Source organism: Rhopilema esculentum, chromosome 7 (genome assembly GCF_057945365.1).
Source record: "Rhopilema esculentum isolate cy_ngs chromosome 7, ASM5794536v1, whole genome shotgun sequence".
NCBI lineage: Eukaryota > Metazoa > Cnidaria > Scyphozoa > Rhizostomeae > Rhizostomatidae > Rhopilema > Rhopilema esculentum.
The window spans coordinates 13,644,889-13,663,175 of record NC_142821.1 but is presented as its reverse complement, the minus strand read 5'-3'; the positions used below and the strand labels follow the sequence as shown (position 1 = coordinate 13,663,175).

The 18,287-nt window shown below is 36.6% G+C and overlaps 1 protein-coding gene across 3 annotated transcripts in view; it reads left to right on the top strand.

Annotated features, from left to right (window-relative positions):
- LOC135683134 (xanthine dehydrogenase) overlaps window positions 1-9,176 on the top strand; it is a 39,187-nt gene extending 30,011 nt beyond the window's left edge. For all 3 annotated transcript variants that reach the window (XM_089109221.1, XM_089109222.1, XM_089109223.1), the window contains exons 6-9: window positions 828-1,121; window positions 1,883-2,329; window positions 6,343-6,573; window positions 6,733-9,176. In XM_089109221.1, coding sequence (XP_088965347.1) covers window positions 828-1,121; window positions 1,883-2,329; window positions 6,343-6,573; window positions 6,733-6,986 — 1,226 coding nt within the window. In that variant the 3' untranslated portion in view covers window positions 6,987-9,176. The remainder of the gene's footprint in view (window positions 1-827; window positions 1,122-1,882; window positions 2,330-6,342; window positions 6,574-6,732) is intronic.
- The last annotated feature ends 9,111 nt before the right edge of the window (window positions 9,177-18,287 follow it).

The window sequence follows — 18,287 nt, the reverse complement described above, 5'->3', positions numbered from 1 at the left end:
TCTTTGCAGTGAATCAACGTATTGTTTACAGTACAAAAAAGGCCCTTCCATCCATTCAAAAGGACTGCGTTCCTAAAACACAAAAGAGTTTTTGTTGTATATGAATTTACGTGCCAGTTTGATTCTGGCTACGTAGGACGCACAACCCAAAGATTGGTGGAAAAAGGGGGAATTTCAGTGATGGTCTAGGGGTGCGTTAGGCTTAATGGCGTCGCCATTTTGTTCTTCGAGGGTGTTTGTTGAACGCCGCATGTTATGATGCCATCTTCCAAGAAAACCTCCTCAAAAAATTCATCATAATTATATAAATTAACATTCTTTTCTTTCATCGAGACAATTCTTCATGCCACAGAACTAAGAACACAAGCGATTTTTCTGCTCCTAATTGAATTCTAACTCTTTCAGGGCTTTCTCAAAATCCAGACCCGAAAGTTGCTGAACTGAAAATGCTATGACTTCTTTGGCTATTTACAAAAAATTCAGCGAATTGAGATCCTCCGAGGACCAAGCAGCAATACGTTGATAAAAAGTCTACACAATAGCGGTTTTTGTCGTGAATTATCTAACAGAATGGACTTGATATAACATCAAATAATCCAACAATTAGTTAAGAAATTTAACAGGATTGCAACTGATCTAGAGCAGATAGTTCAAAAATGCACTGCTCTTTCATGTTTCAAAACATCATGACAACAGCAACAGCAGGATAAGTTGAGAATGCACACTTTTTTTAAGATTATAATTTTAAGCAATGTTTTGATTATAAATTGCCAAAAACCTATCTTTGCCAAAGAGAAAATTTTGCAAAATATTTTTTCTTTTAATAGGGATGATGATGGCTGAAACATGGATTAATGACATTGCAACATTTTTGGGAAGGGACCCGGCAGAAATCAGAGAGAAGAACATGTACCAAGGTGGAGAGGTGACCCACTATAACCAGGTCATGGAACCTGGGACCAGAAGATGCTGGGACAAATGCATTGAGAAGAGTAATTATTACAAACGCAGACAAGAGGTAGAAATATTTAACGATGGAAGCAGATGGAAAAAGCGTGGCATTGCCATTGTCCCTGTGACATATGGCGTAGGCATCGAAGCTTCATTTTTGAATCGCGGCGGTAACTTCCTAAGCAATTATTATTTTGAGAATATAGATAAATCTATATAGGTACTCAATCAATTTTGTTCAATGCTGATGCTAATGCTGGGTAGGAAGGCTATCCATTAATCGATTAAGTACTCAAAATTGGACGATTCACGGTTAAGCAAATAGTTGATCTTATATTCTTTGCCTGTAGTGCTAGACTATCGCTGCTAGACATGATTTTACACAATTGACATCTGTACTTTTTACAACTCCCACTGTTATTGTGTCCCTATCTAGCCTACGTACCTTACCTATTTGTTGATTAACTAAGCACTCTCCATACCCATATTCTTAAAAAATCCTTGAGGTTCTTTCTTTAGACTGCTTGCATCGATGCATGCCTTAATTTGTAATTATTCTTTCACAAGTTTTTCCTTCCACCTTATCTCGAAAGACTTGCGCTTTGCAAAAAGGAAATGTTCGATTTTTATCTGGTTTATGCGATTAGGAAACCTGCATTTTCATTTCTTTATTGACAGACGAACTGTGCAAAGCATTGTGTCCCATGTGCAGCCACTGTAACATTAATGACATGATTTTATGTTTTCGTCCATTATAGGGACGATTAAATTATCATATGAGAGGACAGTAAAAATTATCCAGTTCTTTAATTGCATCTATATATAGCACAGTACACTGAATTTTCAATCAGAACCTCATTACAGCAAGTTTTATTTTCATACTTAGCAAAAAATGCACCCTTTCCTTCAACAACTTAAAATTATTCTGTAGGTGCCCTTGTGCATATATACTTTGATGGAAGCGTACTGGTTTCACACGGAGGAGTCGAAATGGGTCAGGGATTGCATACGAAGATGATTCAAGTGGCAAGCACTGTTCTCGAGATACCTCACAACAAGATTTTAATCTCGCATACTGCAACAGACAAAGTGCCCAACACGATTCCAACCTCTGCAAGTCACAGCTCTGATTTGCAAGGAATGGCTGTAATGGACGCTTGTCAGAAACTGATGAAGCGTTTAGAACCGTACCGACAGGAAGAGGAGTCATGGAACGACATTGTGAAGAAGGCCTACTACGACAGAGTGTGTTTATCAGCGACTGGTTACTACAAAACGCCAGACATTGGGTACGACATCAAGACGAACATTGGACGAGCGTATAATTATTACACCTTTGGAGTTGGATGCTCTGTTGTGGAAGTCGATTGCTTGACAGGTTTGTCATTCCATGTTTGTTTCACAAAGTTTCTATTTTCTTACCTTTTTTCACATTCAGTTCAAAGATGAAGTGAAGGTTTAATGATTAGTAGAACCGCATTTTTCGTATAAATCAGGGGCGGATTCAGGGTTTCGCACAGGTCGCACGGAAGACCGTCAGATTTTCAGAATTTAGTTTTAGTCTTCAGTCATTGAAATAAAGCAATCATGTTTACCACAATCTTTTATTTTCCTCCTTAAGGATAATAAATTTTGCTCCCTTTACACAATAAACACAGGACCGAACTTGGTCGATCTCACACACAATGCTACGATTTAATTCAAGATAGAAAAAATTCCAATACCATCCTAGACCGTAAACAGTATGATTTTTAAGCATGTCGCCCGTGCCGCACAAATATGCAAGGCTCTTTGTTATGCAAATATTTTACCAAATCTCACCAATGAAGATTCAATTTTTCACATATTTGTGCGGCACGAAAAGTCTGTAAACACTATGTTAAATTACTGTGCCGCACAACTGCTGGCAAGGGAAGAAAGTGGATGAGGTTGTAAAGTGTACACTTCTGAATCTCAAGATATTTTGTTTCAACTGCGTGTTGGATTTGCTGGAAAATTTGGAAAACCTTTTAAAGAGAAAAATGTTTGACTGAACAATTTGAAGGTTTCAGGGCCCCAGTCCTAATTGTTCTGGTTCTGGGGGGGCTCTCCCCTTGATCGTGAGGGAGGCCCCCTAGACCGCCTGCTGGGCAGTGTTAATGTGCGACCGTCAACTTTTATTCTGTATCCGCCCCTGGTATAAATATACTTCATGTTTAAATTCTCTGAAGGTTGGATTCCCTTCAACATAAGCTGGTTTTCAAGGGGCACTCTGATGAAAACATAAATGCAACCAAAGGAAAAAAATTGATAAGCTTCTGATCAAATTAAACTAAATAATCTTCTTAACAATATAACAATACCCTAAACCTACAATATAAACGAAAGAGAAAGCGTTTGCTGCTAAATAATTTTTTTGACAGAGAGGTTGCCTGCTTTGACACGGCCGATAGGCTATTCCATATCTAAGCCTAAAATAAAAATATTTTTGGCCACTTTCGGATCGTCTTTCGGCAACCTTAAATTGATCCCCGTGTTACGAAGGTTCTGTGACGAACAGAGCGAATTTCGGGTGAAAAGGTCATTCAAGAATTGGAGACACATAAAGACCACGGTCTTTGATCCATAAGTAGCCTGTTCGTGAGCGGTCTTCTATGCCAGGTCTTCTATATCAAGGCTGTAATGAGCCTATGATCCTAGCAATGCGTTGAATGAAACAGAGCAGTTACAAAGGAAGCATCAGTACCAAAAGCGGGGCTCCATAATACCTGTACAGACAATTTGCAAACTTCATTTTGGAGGAACTGACAGAGAAAGGTATCTCTCAAAAGTCAAACTACGTGGTCGTGATAGGCATATAATAAGTTTTCGCAACAATCAGGAAAAGCCTGTTGCCTTTAAGCAACGTGTTCAGTTCCCTAAGATCGAGATTGATAGCCTCAGTTAGCCGAATCAGATCATTAGACTGGTAGAAAAAGTTGTGACGTCAGCATACATGGACACGTTTGAATCGTGGACTGCTTGTGATAGATCATGGTTGTAATTGAGGACGTGAAATGGGCCAAGACACCATCCTTGTGGAGCACCGACTTATATATTATCAATTTTGGAATTAACTCCATTAACTCTACAAAATTACTTCCGGTTGGTTAGGTAGGATCTAAACCAAGATGGCCCACATTGTTTGACACCGTAAAGCATGAACTTTCTGCAGAAAATTTTATGATCTACGGTATCAAATGCCTTTTTAAGATCAATGAACATTATGCCCGAAAGCTTTCCAAGGTCCATTCAATTGTACTGTTGAATGAAGGCCCAGAAGGCGGACTGGCCAGATGAAAAGTGACCGTTACCATTCACATAACGGTGCAACTGATTTGTTGGTAGCTTTTCAAAAAGCCTTCAGATGACAAGCAAGACTGATATTGGTCGATAGTTGGACTTTCTAGTTTTATCTCTATCTTTGAAGCTCGAAGTAACTCTAGTGTTATGTTTTTGTACACTTCCGGTTTTGTTATTATTATAAACGGCAGGAAATTTTCTTATGTCTCCAGCAGAGAAGCAAGTTTTTGAAAAGAGCAGTTCAGTTCTTGGTTTTTAGATAAAAAAAGTGAACACGTATCTTTGACTTTTCTCTGAGTCTTCTCTTGTGAGCTCCAAATCGCTACACCAGCAACTTGCCATGAGTCGGAAAAGCTACTTGCTTCAATGGGTGTATTAAACAAGAAAGCAAGCAAGCTTTCTGTTATTGGAGTTTCAGAAATTAGCTAGAGATGTTGTCAATCCCGAATCTCTTTGTTGTCTTAACCGTTGCATATGCATACCTGATCATGTGCACTCCAATTCTATTGAAAAAGATTTTGCCTCATGTTTATTAGTTCCATTTTCTTCTGCCAAAAGGGGTTTTAGAGCGGGATTTTGGATCCGTTTCAATAAGCATTTACTCCGTACGTATGTCTGTAAACCATATAATGACCACTCGAGAAATCTCATGCACTCCCATTTCACCCTTACCCTTTTCAAGTCCAAGATGCTAACGACACTCGCCAAATGCCCCAGTCTCACTAGAAGAGGCCAGATTTTTAGGTGAGCAACAAGTATTGTAAGTTATTTTCAGGTGAGAAACCAGTATTAGATGTTATTTTCAGGTAAGAAACCAGTATTACAGGTTATTTTCAGGTGAGAAACCAGTATTACAGGTTATTTTCAGGTGAGAAACCAGTATTACAGGTTATTGTCAAGTGAAAAACGAGCATTGCATTCATCATAGTAGACGAGTTCTTCCGCCCCAACAATATTGGGTTAAAACGGGTGTGCCTTTTTTGAAAAATTTTGCGTTTAAGTTCAAATGAATTGCAGAATAGCTTCTGACTTTCCTAATGACAGTGTCTTGACAAAGACGATGATTGTAAAGACAGAAATTTCCAAACAATATTTTCAAAGCAAAAGATTTTTTTCCTTTATTTTGATGGTGTCTGACTCCAGCCATTGTTTGTTCCCTCATGCGTGCTCGTTTGCCGCTTAGTTATTTCAAGGAAATATTTGTACAATAACAAGACCCTCTTCCAGCAAATTACATCGACAGGCATCGGTTTGTTAGCATCAAAATGCATTGGCAAAGTCCCTCGTGTTCACTACGCTTTCATTCATTTTAGCCACGCCCACTGCCAATCAGACGGGCTGCTAGTCATGCTTCAACACCTCAAGGCTGAACACACCTCTTTTAAATGTGACCAATAATGTGACCACACCTCTTTTAAAGCCTTGCTTGACGTTTGTTTTCACCTAATATTGTTTTTCAAGCAATCCTTTCGCTTTTTTGGACTTACTACGATGCTTTTCTGCTGTATCGTTTTCTGCTGTAACTTTCAAAATTTCTGATTAAAAGCGATGGCAAGCTGCCATTGTATCCTCTTGCTGAAATCTTTATGAATCAACGTCTGTTACTAACATATTTCTTCCATTGGAATTTCAAATCAATCGAAACAGTTTAGAAAAAATTCTATTGTACAGAATATCTTTACTTCTTTCCCACAGAATCTGTTTCATTTTGCAGATCAAACCTCTCGTCTTCTCTCGGGTAAAAACATTGGGTTCAGTTGGGTCTGTACGGAAGCAATCTCTTGGGACTTTTCCAATTTCAATTTCTTTTTCCTATTTGTTTCTTATCCTGGAATTTAGAACGACCTTCACTAATCAAAATCTTTAGTGATGAGTCTCTGAAAAAGGAGATGTTAGGATAAAAGAATTTTGCAAGGTTTGAAAAAAGTTGGCATGTAAGTCTTCTGTTCTGCACTCAAAGGATTTATGTTTTTATGCTAGATCTTGTTTTTCAAGCAAAACGTGAAAGCCTACTGTACTTAATTAATTGTAGTGTAGCAATTAGCTAAACAATTTTCAAAAATATTCTAGGCGACAATAAAATACTCAGCACTGAAATCGTGATGGATCTTGGGGAGTCTCTCAACCCTGCTATTGACATTGGTCAGATTGAAGGTGCATTTATGCAGGGCTATGGCCTGTTTGTACTGGAACAATTCCAACATACACCAAATGGAGTGCCATTGACAGTTGGTCCATCGACGTACAAAATACCTGGTTTTGGTGATGTACCTGAAGAATTCAACGTTTCTCTCCTCAGTGGTTTGTTACTTATATTTGCTATGTTTCATTTTTTATTTTATTATTTCGGAGAAAACTAGAGAGTGAATTTTATCAAAATTGCCATAACTGACAAGCTATTGCATTAAGAATTTGGATTTACTTACTTCTTGCTTAATGTTTTGCTAATGTTGTTTGCAGGCTCTCCAAACGTAAGGGCCCTCTATTCTTCGCGAGCTGTTGGTGAGCCACCATTGTTTCTTTCCGCATCTGCATTTTTTGCAATCAGGGATGCCATTAGGTATGCTCGTAAAGATGCCGGCTACAATGGAATCTTCAAACTAGAGGCACCAGCAACGGCAGAACGAATCCGCATGGCATGTCAAGATCCGCTGACTGAAATGGTGCCTGAATTTGAGGAAGGCACTTTCCAGCCGTGGTTCATACAAGTCTGATTTGCTTGGACAAGATCGTTTTAACTGAAGAAGATTGTTTGCTATCATTTGTTGTGCTATTCATTATATATATACTTTGTTTCGTACTGCAGCGAGCTTAAAGGTAAATAGATGCTTGGATTGGTTGAATCAAAACCAAATTCAACATTTGTAGAAATCAACAAACTGGAGCGCTGGGTGGAAATGGTATTAGCTTGGAGTTAATTTTTTTTTTAATGCTCCAGATTGGTTGAAAGCCTTAAGGAGTAAACGATTGAAGATTGAAGTTGCTTGATATCAGTATTCTGACTAGTATTTTGAAGACAATTTGTCAACCAATATATTCACTGAGAGTAAGGACCCTTCTCCATTGCTCTAAAGACTTTTGTCAATTTTATCCATATTTAAGACACCTTCCAGTGATATTTTTTGCTTGGAACCTTCTTGTGCAAGCAAAATTTTGTTTCATCTCAGACCAATAAAAGTAATGAAAAAAACAATGTCAACAACTGTGTGGCAAAAGAAGAGAGTTACTGTGGAGAACTCGGATATTGTTAGTTAATATGGGCCTTCTAAACGTAGAAAATGCATAGAAAAGTTTAAAAGTAACATGGTAGGCTTTGCTATTTTGTGATTTGCTACATGCTTTTGCCCAGGTAAGAATTGGGACACCCAGTTACAAGCCCACTTTTTTCTGAAAGCACCTCGAGTTTATTGATCGTGTGCAATTCTTTTACCTTCCACACCGATTTTTACAAGGACTGCGATTCTTTATTGGACCGGAACCTATTCTTTCGTAATAAAGATATTAGATGTTAGAAGTATCAGATTTTGGTTTCATAAGAGGAATTTACTTTTAGTTTAAGCAAAGACTGTTATCAAATTCGGATTATATCTGAAGATTAAAAACGACTTAATTGAACAAAGGAATAATTTACTTCGAAAATTCCAAGCAAAAATATGAACCTGTGTGTGTCTTTGATCATGAATTTTTGTACTCAATGAAGTACAAAGTTCCCTTAGTATAATTTGATGGAAACATACAGGATCTCATCAAATTGTTGGTCCAAAATTCCAGTTACCTAAAGCATCATTTTTTTCTACTTTTATAGTGGTATAGCATTGTAGACTAATTTATTTTATAGTGGTATAGCAGTGTCACACTGTGAATTATATACAAGCAAAGAAGTCTGGTAAATTCTTTGTTTTTTAAATAATATTTGATTGTTATGATATTTTATGACCATATCGCATTACAAATATGTTATGATCTTTTTTAATCGTTGAAGTTATGTATCACTATGTAATCGTTTGAAAAACAATTTATGTATTAAACTGCCAATTTAATCTTTTTAGGTACCGTCATAATGATAAGTATGGCGCGCATATACCGCCAAAAATAGCTCTTTTTAAAATTTCAGCAACTTTCTGATCTTCTAAAGTTTAGTGATCTTCTAAAAGTTCAGTTGCTCTGTCTAGTCTTAAAATTTCAGTCATTTCCAAAATTTCAACCACCGTTCAACATTTTCTAAAATTTCAATTACTTAAGCAACGTTTCTAAAATTTCAATCGCTTGCTCTGCCAGATTTCTAAAATTTCAGTCATGCTAGGTTAGTTCTAATATTGCAACCATTTTTAAAGTTTGAACCCCCGCTTAACATTTTCTAAAATTTCAATCACTCTAAAGTTTCAGTGGCTTTACCAAAATTTCAATGGTGAATGTTGATAACCTCTTCCTGAACTTTGCCAAGCAGCCTCCTTTTCCACAATTTCCCCGAGAAAATAAGTGCAGGTGGCAGCATGGCTGGCATTATTGCTTCAAAAAATCCATGACCCCGGATATGCAAAAATACTCAAAAAATGAAACATTTCTAGAAAAATTTTTTTGGTTCGAGACAACCTAAAAAGCTTTAAAATACGCCCGCAACACCATTTGTGGAGTTTCCAATGAATTTCAGGCCCGTACCTCTCAAAAAGTTGATCTTTCGCAATCAATTCTTATTCTTCTGATCATGTCACAAACCAAATCAGCAGCGGACCATCGTTGTGGCAGAGAAGCTTCCGCCATGACTTTCCTATATGCTGGAGCACAAAAGGAGGCTGCTTGGCAAAGTTAGAAAGAGCTATTTTTGGCGGTATATGCGCGCCATAGATAAGTGGTACTCAGTTTTTTGTTTGAGATATGGATATGTTGAAAGATTGAATGATAAACGATATTTTTTGTCAGATGATTCTCGGAATGTAACATATGCGACTTCGACAAAGCTTGACACCGCTCGACACCGCTCGACACCGCTCGACACCGCTCGATACCGTTCGACATTTGTGTGTAGTACAAGGTGCTCGGGACTGTGGTATGCGGTACAAGGGGCAATAACGTATGATATTTCAAGAGAACCGGGATGATTTTTAGAGACTTTCAGAAAAAGAAAACATTTTCAACGTTGATGTATGAGATTTCAACCAAAGCAAAGAATCTTTAGGGACTTTTGGATAAAGAAGAGGATTTCTGACAAAAATGTCCGAGAATTTCATGTAATTATTTGCCCCTAATGAAAATCTTGCCAGTTTATGCTAGGTAGAAAAATAGGCAGGCAGGCAGGTACTAGGGTTGGCATTTTTATTGATATTTATGTTGTCTGGCATTTTCAAGAGCTTTCGACTTTGCTTTGTTTAAGGCAAAGCGTAGGCTACTGTCTACGGCAGTAGTATACAATAGCAAATGTGGCTGTGTGTCCACATAGCTGAAAATTGAAATTCATTGTAGCTGAAGATTGAAATCCATTGCATGTACTTTGATTTTCGATATGAAAGTCTCAAGATCAATGCTTGATAGCTGCTAAAAACTTAATATCAGAAGATCTATACGGAGTGCATCACGATCACAAATTTTCAACAGATTTTCAATTGAAGTACAGTGTACAAGTAGATTTTAAATCCGGCCTATTCATTCCTGATAGTTCTCTAAGGCGCCATATTGCCGCCAGTATTGTTGCAAAATTGTTATAAAACATTTAGAATGAAGGAGTGCCCAGAATGATCACCTTCGCAAATTTTATCTTTTGATTAATTTAGTTTGATGCAAGCAATTGCATTTGTGAAATTAAACTTGTGTTTGGGAATATGTGAAATTCTTTTATGAGGACATGGTTGCCATGAATTTTTAGACAGCATTGCTCTTCTAATATCGTCTAACAAAACATCTTCATTTCAATTGTAAAAAATGTTTTAAGTGAAATAATCAAGCGTTTCCATATAAATTTTGTGTTCCGATCACAAAAATAAAGCAAGGAATTTAGAATTCAATTAACAGTTATAATGTGTCGTAGATAAAAGCGGCTTTAACGTTGCTCATCTTTTATCTTAGTTTTATTTTCTATTAGGGCCTGTTTAGGTGAGCAATATCATCCCATCTGTCAGCAAATGGGCTGGCTGGGAGAGAAAGATTTGCTACCATCTGTTTTTATCCCACATCCCAGCCCTTCCTTCGGAGAACAACCCATCATTTTTAGTGACAGAATGTGACACATCCCTCCTCTCTGCCACTTAAGCCTTTATCAGATGGGTCATTTTCTCATAACAGGAGACATTAGGTCAAGAACAGGATCTCACTTGCTCCTATTAAATCTTATCAACGAGATGGAATTTACAAAGCCAAATACGGCAAGGTCGCATTTCAGCTCTCTGTACTCAAAATGAAGCAATTCTGATCCTATAAACAGTGCTAAGTACAAAAAAGACAAGCCTGCTAGATTCCTGGGCAGTAACATGTTTTTTCATACATTCTTACAAAATTATTTTTTAAGCCTTTTAAAGTGAACAATTTTTGGTAGTACAAAACTTGTCGCAGTCAATCAAACACTCTAAAGGGCTATCGAAAGCGACACAATGCCTTTGTTGATACATTTCATTGTTAAAATTGATTACAAATGAAGGTGTCGCAGTCTCTATCAACTCAACGAAAACCTCCTCAGGGATGGTGGGCTATCATGGTGGCCCAGGTACAACGCGTTGGCACATTTTTTAATGGTCTCACTTAAAGAAACATTTGGGAAAATACTACTAATGTCGAAAGAACACATTAAAGATGTTTTAATGTCCAAGTTTTGCAGGAACTCAGCGAACGTAAAAGAATCCTTGATGCAATGTTTTGAATATTTTTTAAGAATAGGGTCCATAACTTCAGAAAGCCACTTAGCCAATTCCTATTGTACTGACCAAATCATAGACACAATAGGTCTAAATGGGACGTTCGGCTTATGTATTATAGGGAAGATTGTGGGATAGAAAACAAACAACTACATGTCCCTTCTAGCAATTGAAACCAGTGGCGGATCTAGACCGGGTTCCATGGGTTCTGGAACCCTGTCAAATCTTCCCAAGACACATTACACCAGTTTTCTCTTACTTTCGAATAAATCGCAAAGAGCCCGAACAACAAATGGGTTCTTGTACCACAACCTTTGCTGCTCTCTAAATATGGTATTGCGAAAGAAAAGAACCCTGTCGTAGCCATGGTTAACTTTTGTAACATAATATTCTCCTCTAAAGAAAGGAACCTTGTCGTAGCCAAGGCAACCCTTTGTACCATATTGTATTTTTGTCAATTTTCGAACAAACTTTTCCAACACGCCTCGCCAATCCGAGGGCTGGCCTGAAAAATCTTCCTTATATAAAGCGTGTATTTATCTATAGAGTAAAACTTTACCAAGATAACGTGAAAGACTTTAGAGAATGGTATAAAATGATTTCGTTTGTCATAATTTGCAATTTTTGATAATCGGGCTTGTTTGCTATATATGATTAGAGGCTTCGTCCATCGTTATCCATTTTTGACAATCTTGGTGAATATTTGTAAATTTGTCTTGTTTATTATTTGATAAAATTTATAGCATGAATTTCACTGAAATCTTGCAACACTCAGTAAATTGAACTACTGCTTAAAAAATATTATCTTGTTGAAATTAAACTTTACAATTGTGAATCTTATCAAAAGCGAATATGGTACTATGCGTTCTTCCACTTGTTTGATTAGAAGCCTCTCGAAAACTTTTGAAACAGAAAACTTTTGAAACAGTTGGCTTTTGAAACAGTTGGCAAACACTAACTGGCCTTTAGTTTCTCTTAACTTTACTTTCTTTTTTTTATGAAGTGATGATACGTCTGCGCACATTAGCTCATCAGGAAAAGTACAGCTTCTAATGCAATTATTAAATATTTCCTGTAAAGGTTCGGAACATATTTCAGAATTTTTTTTAAGAATCTTTGGCGGTATATTCTTGAAGGTTGAGGCCTCTTTGGGATAAGTTTCCAGATGATAAATCATCATATAATCTTTAATGTGAGTATTGTTGTGAATACCAATGGTCTATAAAATGATCTATTTTATAAATCAGTGGTTGAATCTAAGCCTGAGCTCAAAAATAGCTTACAATACAGTCTGGCTAATTTGCAATACGAGACAGCCCCTTAAACCTTGCAGCTTTATGTGCTTTTGTCTGGCAATGTGCCCAACGACGATATCCAAAAAGCCGACATACGATCATAATACTTCCATGAAAATACTGAAAAACCTTTAATATATTTGAATTGTGTTTTCAACAGAATGGGTGATAGAGGGGACCCTTGTATAACCTGGATGATAGAGGAGAAGTTACGCTTTAATACCCATTTGAATCGCATCGCCAAGTAGATGCACATATTAATAAACATTATCATTGGCCTGGTTGTTGTAAATTCCTAGAAAATGCATCCTTTTTCTCAATTTCTATTTCTTTCTAGGCTACTTCTTTCTCGGAATCTGGCAATTCTTATTGGCAACTTCATACTCAATTCAAAGCATTGGCATACTGCAATTTTTTTCATAAACAACAGCAGATATGCACAAATGATATCATCACCGAGCATAGATATTCAAATCTGGCACAGCACGATTTGTTATTGCGGTTGATGAAGAATGCTAATCCATTAATTAAAAACAGATATTTAGTGGTAACAAATCAAGTTGATATCGCTAATAGACTAATGCCAGACAAAAACACGGCCAACTGGTGCTCGATAGCGGTGCTAATAACTTGCGGTTCACTCTATTCAATATCTGGTAATGCTTCTTTAATAGATAATGACTTAAGAAACGACTTGATCAATTATTGATCGATTCTTCCATGGGAAGAAGCTGTTTTGAAAGGTTATTTTGGAAATCCTAAGAATGCACGCAAATCTTTCACGCAAGCTAATTTTCCAGTTAATGCTTTACTGTGTAGCCTCTATCTGAGCTTTGAAATAGATGCTTAGAGGAAGCTTCTTTATGCTGGGTCTGGGGCTCCTAATAAAACAATCTAGACATTTCACTGAACACTCCACAGAACAATTGTGCTATGTTCTGTGTTAAGTGGCCAAATGAGTTGAACTCGTAACATAACATTTGCTGAACATTTTCAGAGTCTGTTACAAGAAGGAAGGAAGATGAAAGGCAAGTGAGAAAAATTATGGAAAGAGCGACAATTGATGAAGAAAAACGAGATAAAGGGCATCTATCACAATATTGTAAGAGTGTTACTCACTAAAGATGCCTATGGGAACAAAGAAATGCTTAGAATTTAGCATAAAGATTTTCTTCTTACGAGGATATAATAGATTACTCCTGTCAAAGCTTTGACCTGTAAGTGGGAGATATAATCTTGATCTTGAGCTCAGCAATGGAATTCTATGGCTCTTTCTCGATTTCAGCCTTGGCATTTTCTTGTTTATCTCTTAAGTAGTGCACTTATCAGTTGACGGCCTTAGGAACCAGCCTCGGTTCAAACAGCTTAACCGGATGTCTTAAAGATATGTATCTGGTCTAATGCGTACTTTCAAGGCCCTTAACGTCTGTTTACTTTATTGCCAGTTTCTAACCTTTTGTTTGCTCTTTGCCTCTAGCTACGTATTTGAAGCAGCTTCAATATCGTTTCGACTGCGGAACTTTCTCCATCATGACAGGCATTATTCATTTTATGATGAAGTTTTCAAGCTTTTGCATTCTCTGATCCATGAAGCAATCTCCATGAAGTTGTTTTTTCGCTTCATGCCTTCTGTCATTTGCAACAACAATTAAGAGAAAATACCACGAACTTTTTCAATAAATCTTTTACATTTTTTGTTTATTTGACCAAGCGAACTGGACATGAAAATGACACTAAACAAATTTGGTCACTACTAACTTTCACTAAACAATGTTTCAGAGACTGAAAAAAGTGGCAAACTGGAGCAGAATTTTCACTGAACATCCATTCTGTGTGTTTTGTTCAGTGAATTCTCCAGTTCATTTGGCCAGGCTTTAAATCTTAGAGTAAACATTTTTGGTATTGGCCTAAACTGCAAAGACAATTATTTTATTCGAGAGCTGAACATCATTCATAAAGGGATTTTTAATGTCTTTTCAGTTTTCCAACCGATGAATTGCAGTGATCCTTGTTTCCATCTTGCCAAAGTATCCCGTGCTATAAAGGATAAAAAAGTTGCCGTATTTTTAACGTGATTAAAACTTCTTTATACTTAGAATTTAACCGAGACGTTACTTTCCAAACATTTGAGAGAAAATCATTTTTCAATCTTCTTTTTAGACGACCAGCTTGTCTCAGTACCGTAATAGACCAGACGGAAATGGCGGTTAGTACCACATTGGGGCGGGGGAATTTTCATTGCGAGTTTCGAGTTCTTAATCAACTGGGAATATTGAATTTTGAGGGTAAACGGGAATTTGCCTCTGTTTTTTGGGATAAAGTGGGGATTAATTCAGGTGAAGTTCCTTCTTAACTTTTGTGAAGGAGAAACGTGTGGCTGGAAAGACGTTTTCAACAAAATAAATCTGGTCTAAGCAGTGGAATGTGACGGACTGTTTTATCTTTTTTGGTAGAAGTACGTTTAAAATAGAAAAATGAGCTTTAATTTGTCACGACACGTCTTATTACCCCAATGTCCTTTTATGGATATCTTATTACAAATGGGTAAAGACAAATCATTTTTTGACATCGGAAATTCATTTTAGCATGCATTTGACTATCAAAACTTTAAGAAGGGACTGTCGTGGTACTCAAACTATAAAAAGGGCCTTTTGTCGTTTTTTCAACCTTCATTGATAGTATCAATTTTTGGTTTTAAAAATGTATTACTATGCTAATACAGTTAAGATAAACGTGGCATTTTATTGAGGGAATCAAGAGCTAGAGCTACAAGTATGAATGATAGGTAATTGCTGGTGAAATTCCACGTTCAAGTTTTCTAAGCATCTTGTCAATCAAATAGGTTCAAATTTCCAAAGGAATATCAAAAGTAGTTTTGCTGCCAAACATATCAACTTTCGGAATTTATTGTTTGTTTTTCACTCCCTGGTTAATACATGCCTTGCAAATCCATGACTCTTGATTTTTACACTTTTTTAGCGACGGATGTCTCCCGTGATGCGTGCGTATATCTCAAAAGAGTAGTGACTGGAAGCTACACAAACTGATGCCAATATGTATCCAGAAACCTTTAATCAATTGTGCATTCTTTGCATATTGTACGCATTCATACTTTTGTTGCATACATTGTTTGCACATTATAAAAGTGAAATTTCAACAAATGTTGTGATTGGAAAAAGCCAGAATTTAGCAGTTTGCCTTATTTTGACAGCTGATATTAAACACCTTGCAAATTTTAATAACAGTGCTACAGCAGGTGACTCGCAGCTTTCAATGTGCCTTGATTTGTTTCATACCTGAGAGAATTCCATGTGCAAGAAGATTTGGTAGGTTGTGATTACAGTTGTTATCTTATGTTATGTTCAAAAAATGTAAATTTCTAGATTAGCAAGAGTGTAAAAAAATGTAAGATTCAATTCAAAGATTTGCTACCAGACATATTCTATGAAATTCCGTTTTGACAGACTGATAAATTTCTAAGATTCATCAATCAAGAAACATATGCAAATAAACATCAGCTATTTCATTGAGAAAACTTTTATGTAAAAATGATCGTCACGAGTTAATTGTATATGGATGAGTTAATCTGAGGTCGATATAGATAACAAACGAATATCAAAACTTAAACAAACATTTTGCTTTTTATATAGCTTAGAATAATGGACAAAGCAGTCGCGACGAAACCTACAAAAACACAAAACAACCATAATTTGCTGCTGAAACATGCTTGTATTTCAGACACAGTTTCATGGCAGCTAACCGTCATTATCTGGTAACGTTAGCTGAGCAAAGATTTCGCAAATTATAATGCTGATATAAAGCACTTACGAGATGGCATGATATGAATTATACGATTATCTAAGACTGAGCAGCAGCATGCATTGCCAAGAAACCAATTTCCGGTGAAAATTTAATTTGATTTGTTTTGAAGAGAATTCCAAATCTTTGGAGCATAATACGAAAACTGGTAGTTTTTGCCTTTGAATGCATTGTCGAGTTGAAATTGTAAAGGCTGTTTGAGCTATTTGGAAAAATTGCTTCCACCAGCATCAGGTGATTCTTTTTGCAGCAAACTGCGAAACATAACCAGCAAATTACGTTTCGAGAAAAGCTGTGATCGTATTCTATTGTGTAAATAAAAAAAACCAAAAATAGATCAAGTATGCATGTGCTATAAGCATGAAATCAGCACGGTATGATTTGGATGATACCCGGTCTTCTCAACCTCACTGCGTATTTCAAAAACTCATCAATAATGTAAACCAGCAAAAATTCATGGCAAAAACTCTCACAGCAAGCAAGTATAGGGCATTGCGTGATAACTAAAGAAAAACATTCTAATCGTGCAGTTTTGCTTGATGTTTATTCTCAGCCACACAGAACCAAGGTGTGTTTAAATCAGAAGGTAAAATTCTCTGTTGATGATAAGAAGAGTATTGTGATATTTGTTTTGAATGCTCAACGTCCCTTTGAATCGATCAGATTGTCAGTTTATTTGTAAACAATCTTTTGGTGGCACAAAACCTGAAAATGGCTTTGAAAAAAGCAAACATTTAGTAAACTAAAGCTTTTCGTCTGACACTCTTCAGAGTTCAAAACGTCATAACATAGATCGAAAACTCTACGCAAGGAAATATATAGAGTTTTCGATCTATGTTCTGATGTTTTAAACTCTGAAGAGTGTCAAACGAAAAGCTTTAGTTTACTAAATGTTTCCTTTTTTCAAATCCATTTTCAGTTTGTTTGTCTTAAAATCATTGCTATATGAATTCTAACCTGTGATTAGTCTCTCTCTAAACTAAAACGGCAGCTATTTGATAATAAACTTAATGAATTTTCCTTCATTTGATCTATTTTGGACTTTTAGCAATTTAAAAAATTCAATGTGTTGAGATTTATTTTGTTGGCTTGAAAAACTGTTTATGTCTCTCGAGGAGCGGAATCTTTCACTATAGATTTTGTCAGCTGAAAAATGTTATATCTGATCCTAACTGAATTTATTTTTCATAAAAATGTCTAATTTTCTCGCTTCTGTGTTGTTTCGACTTGGCAATCCCAAACTTCCATTTTGTCCACCATTCTTGACAATGTTTGGCAAAAACAACAATTTCTTTTTGGCATTGAATTTTCTCTCAGCGAGGCTTTCAGAATCCCTTTGATGAGCAATGTTCGGAAGCTGCAGTCGTTCAGTGGCACTCCTGCTGCCTTGAGGTATCTTCTTCAGTTCATAATTATCGAAGCTCTCTGGTAATGACATGGACCGCGTGATAGCTGGCAAACTACAGTTACTTTTGTAAGCAGAATTGATGGCATCCTGGTTGCTGCTTGAAAAGATTTCAATACAGCTTGTCTTCCTTCTTCGATTTGGTTGCTTTGCTTTGTTTTTGTAAATAAACTGGTTCAAAGAAATTGAATTCTTTCTCTTTGGTGCTGTGTTCTCGTGTAAATCATTTTCGGAATCCAAATCACTGCTATCCGATTCGTCGTCAGCATCGAGATTCTCCGATATTGGCAGCAGCATTCCCTTGCCGTTGGTTCCGTTATGCTTCATTTCAAAACTGTTGTTGTCTTCAGTGTCATTAGCACCGAAGAGATCATTTGACATCATTGCCCTTCACCTCCAACTCTTTTGAGCCATATATATACTAATTCCGTTTGTGGTTATATTCTATTCAATGTTCATCAACAAAAAATGCTTCCCGAATAGCAGCTAATGTTTATCATAATATTTACGCTTTGCAAACTTTTATCTTTTCCTTCCAATCTTCTTCCTGCTGGATCTAGATATATTTTTCTGCCGAAAATTTGTTGACAGTTATCATTTTTGATCTCCTTCAATAGATTTTAATATAAGCAATAGAATTTTCAATCGTGTACA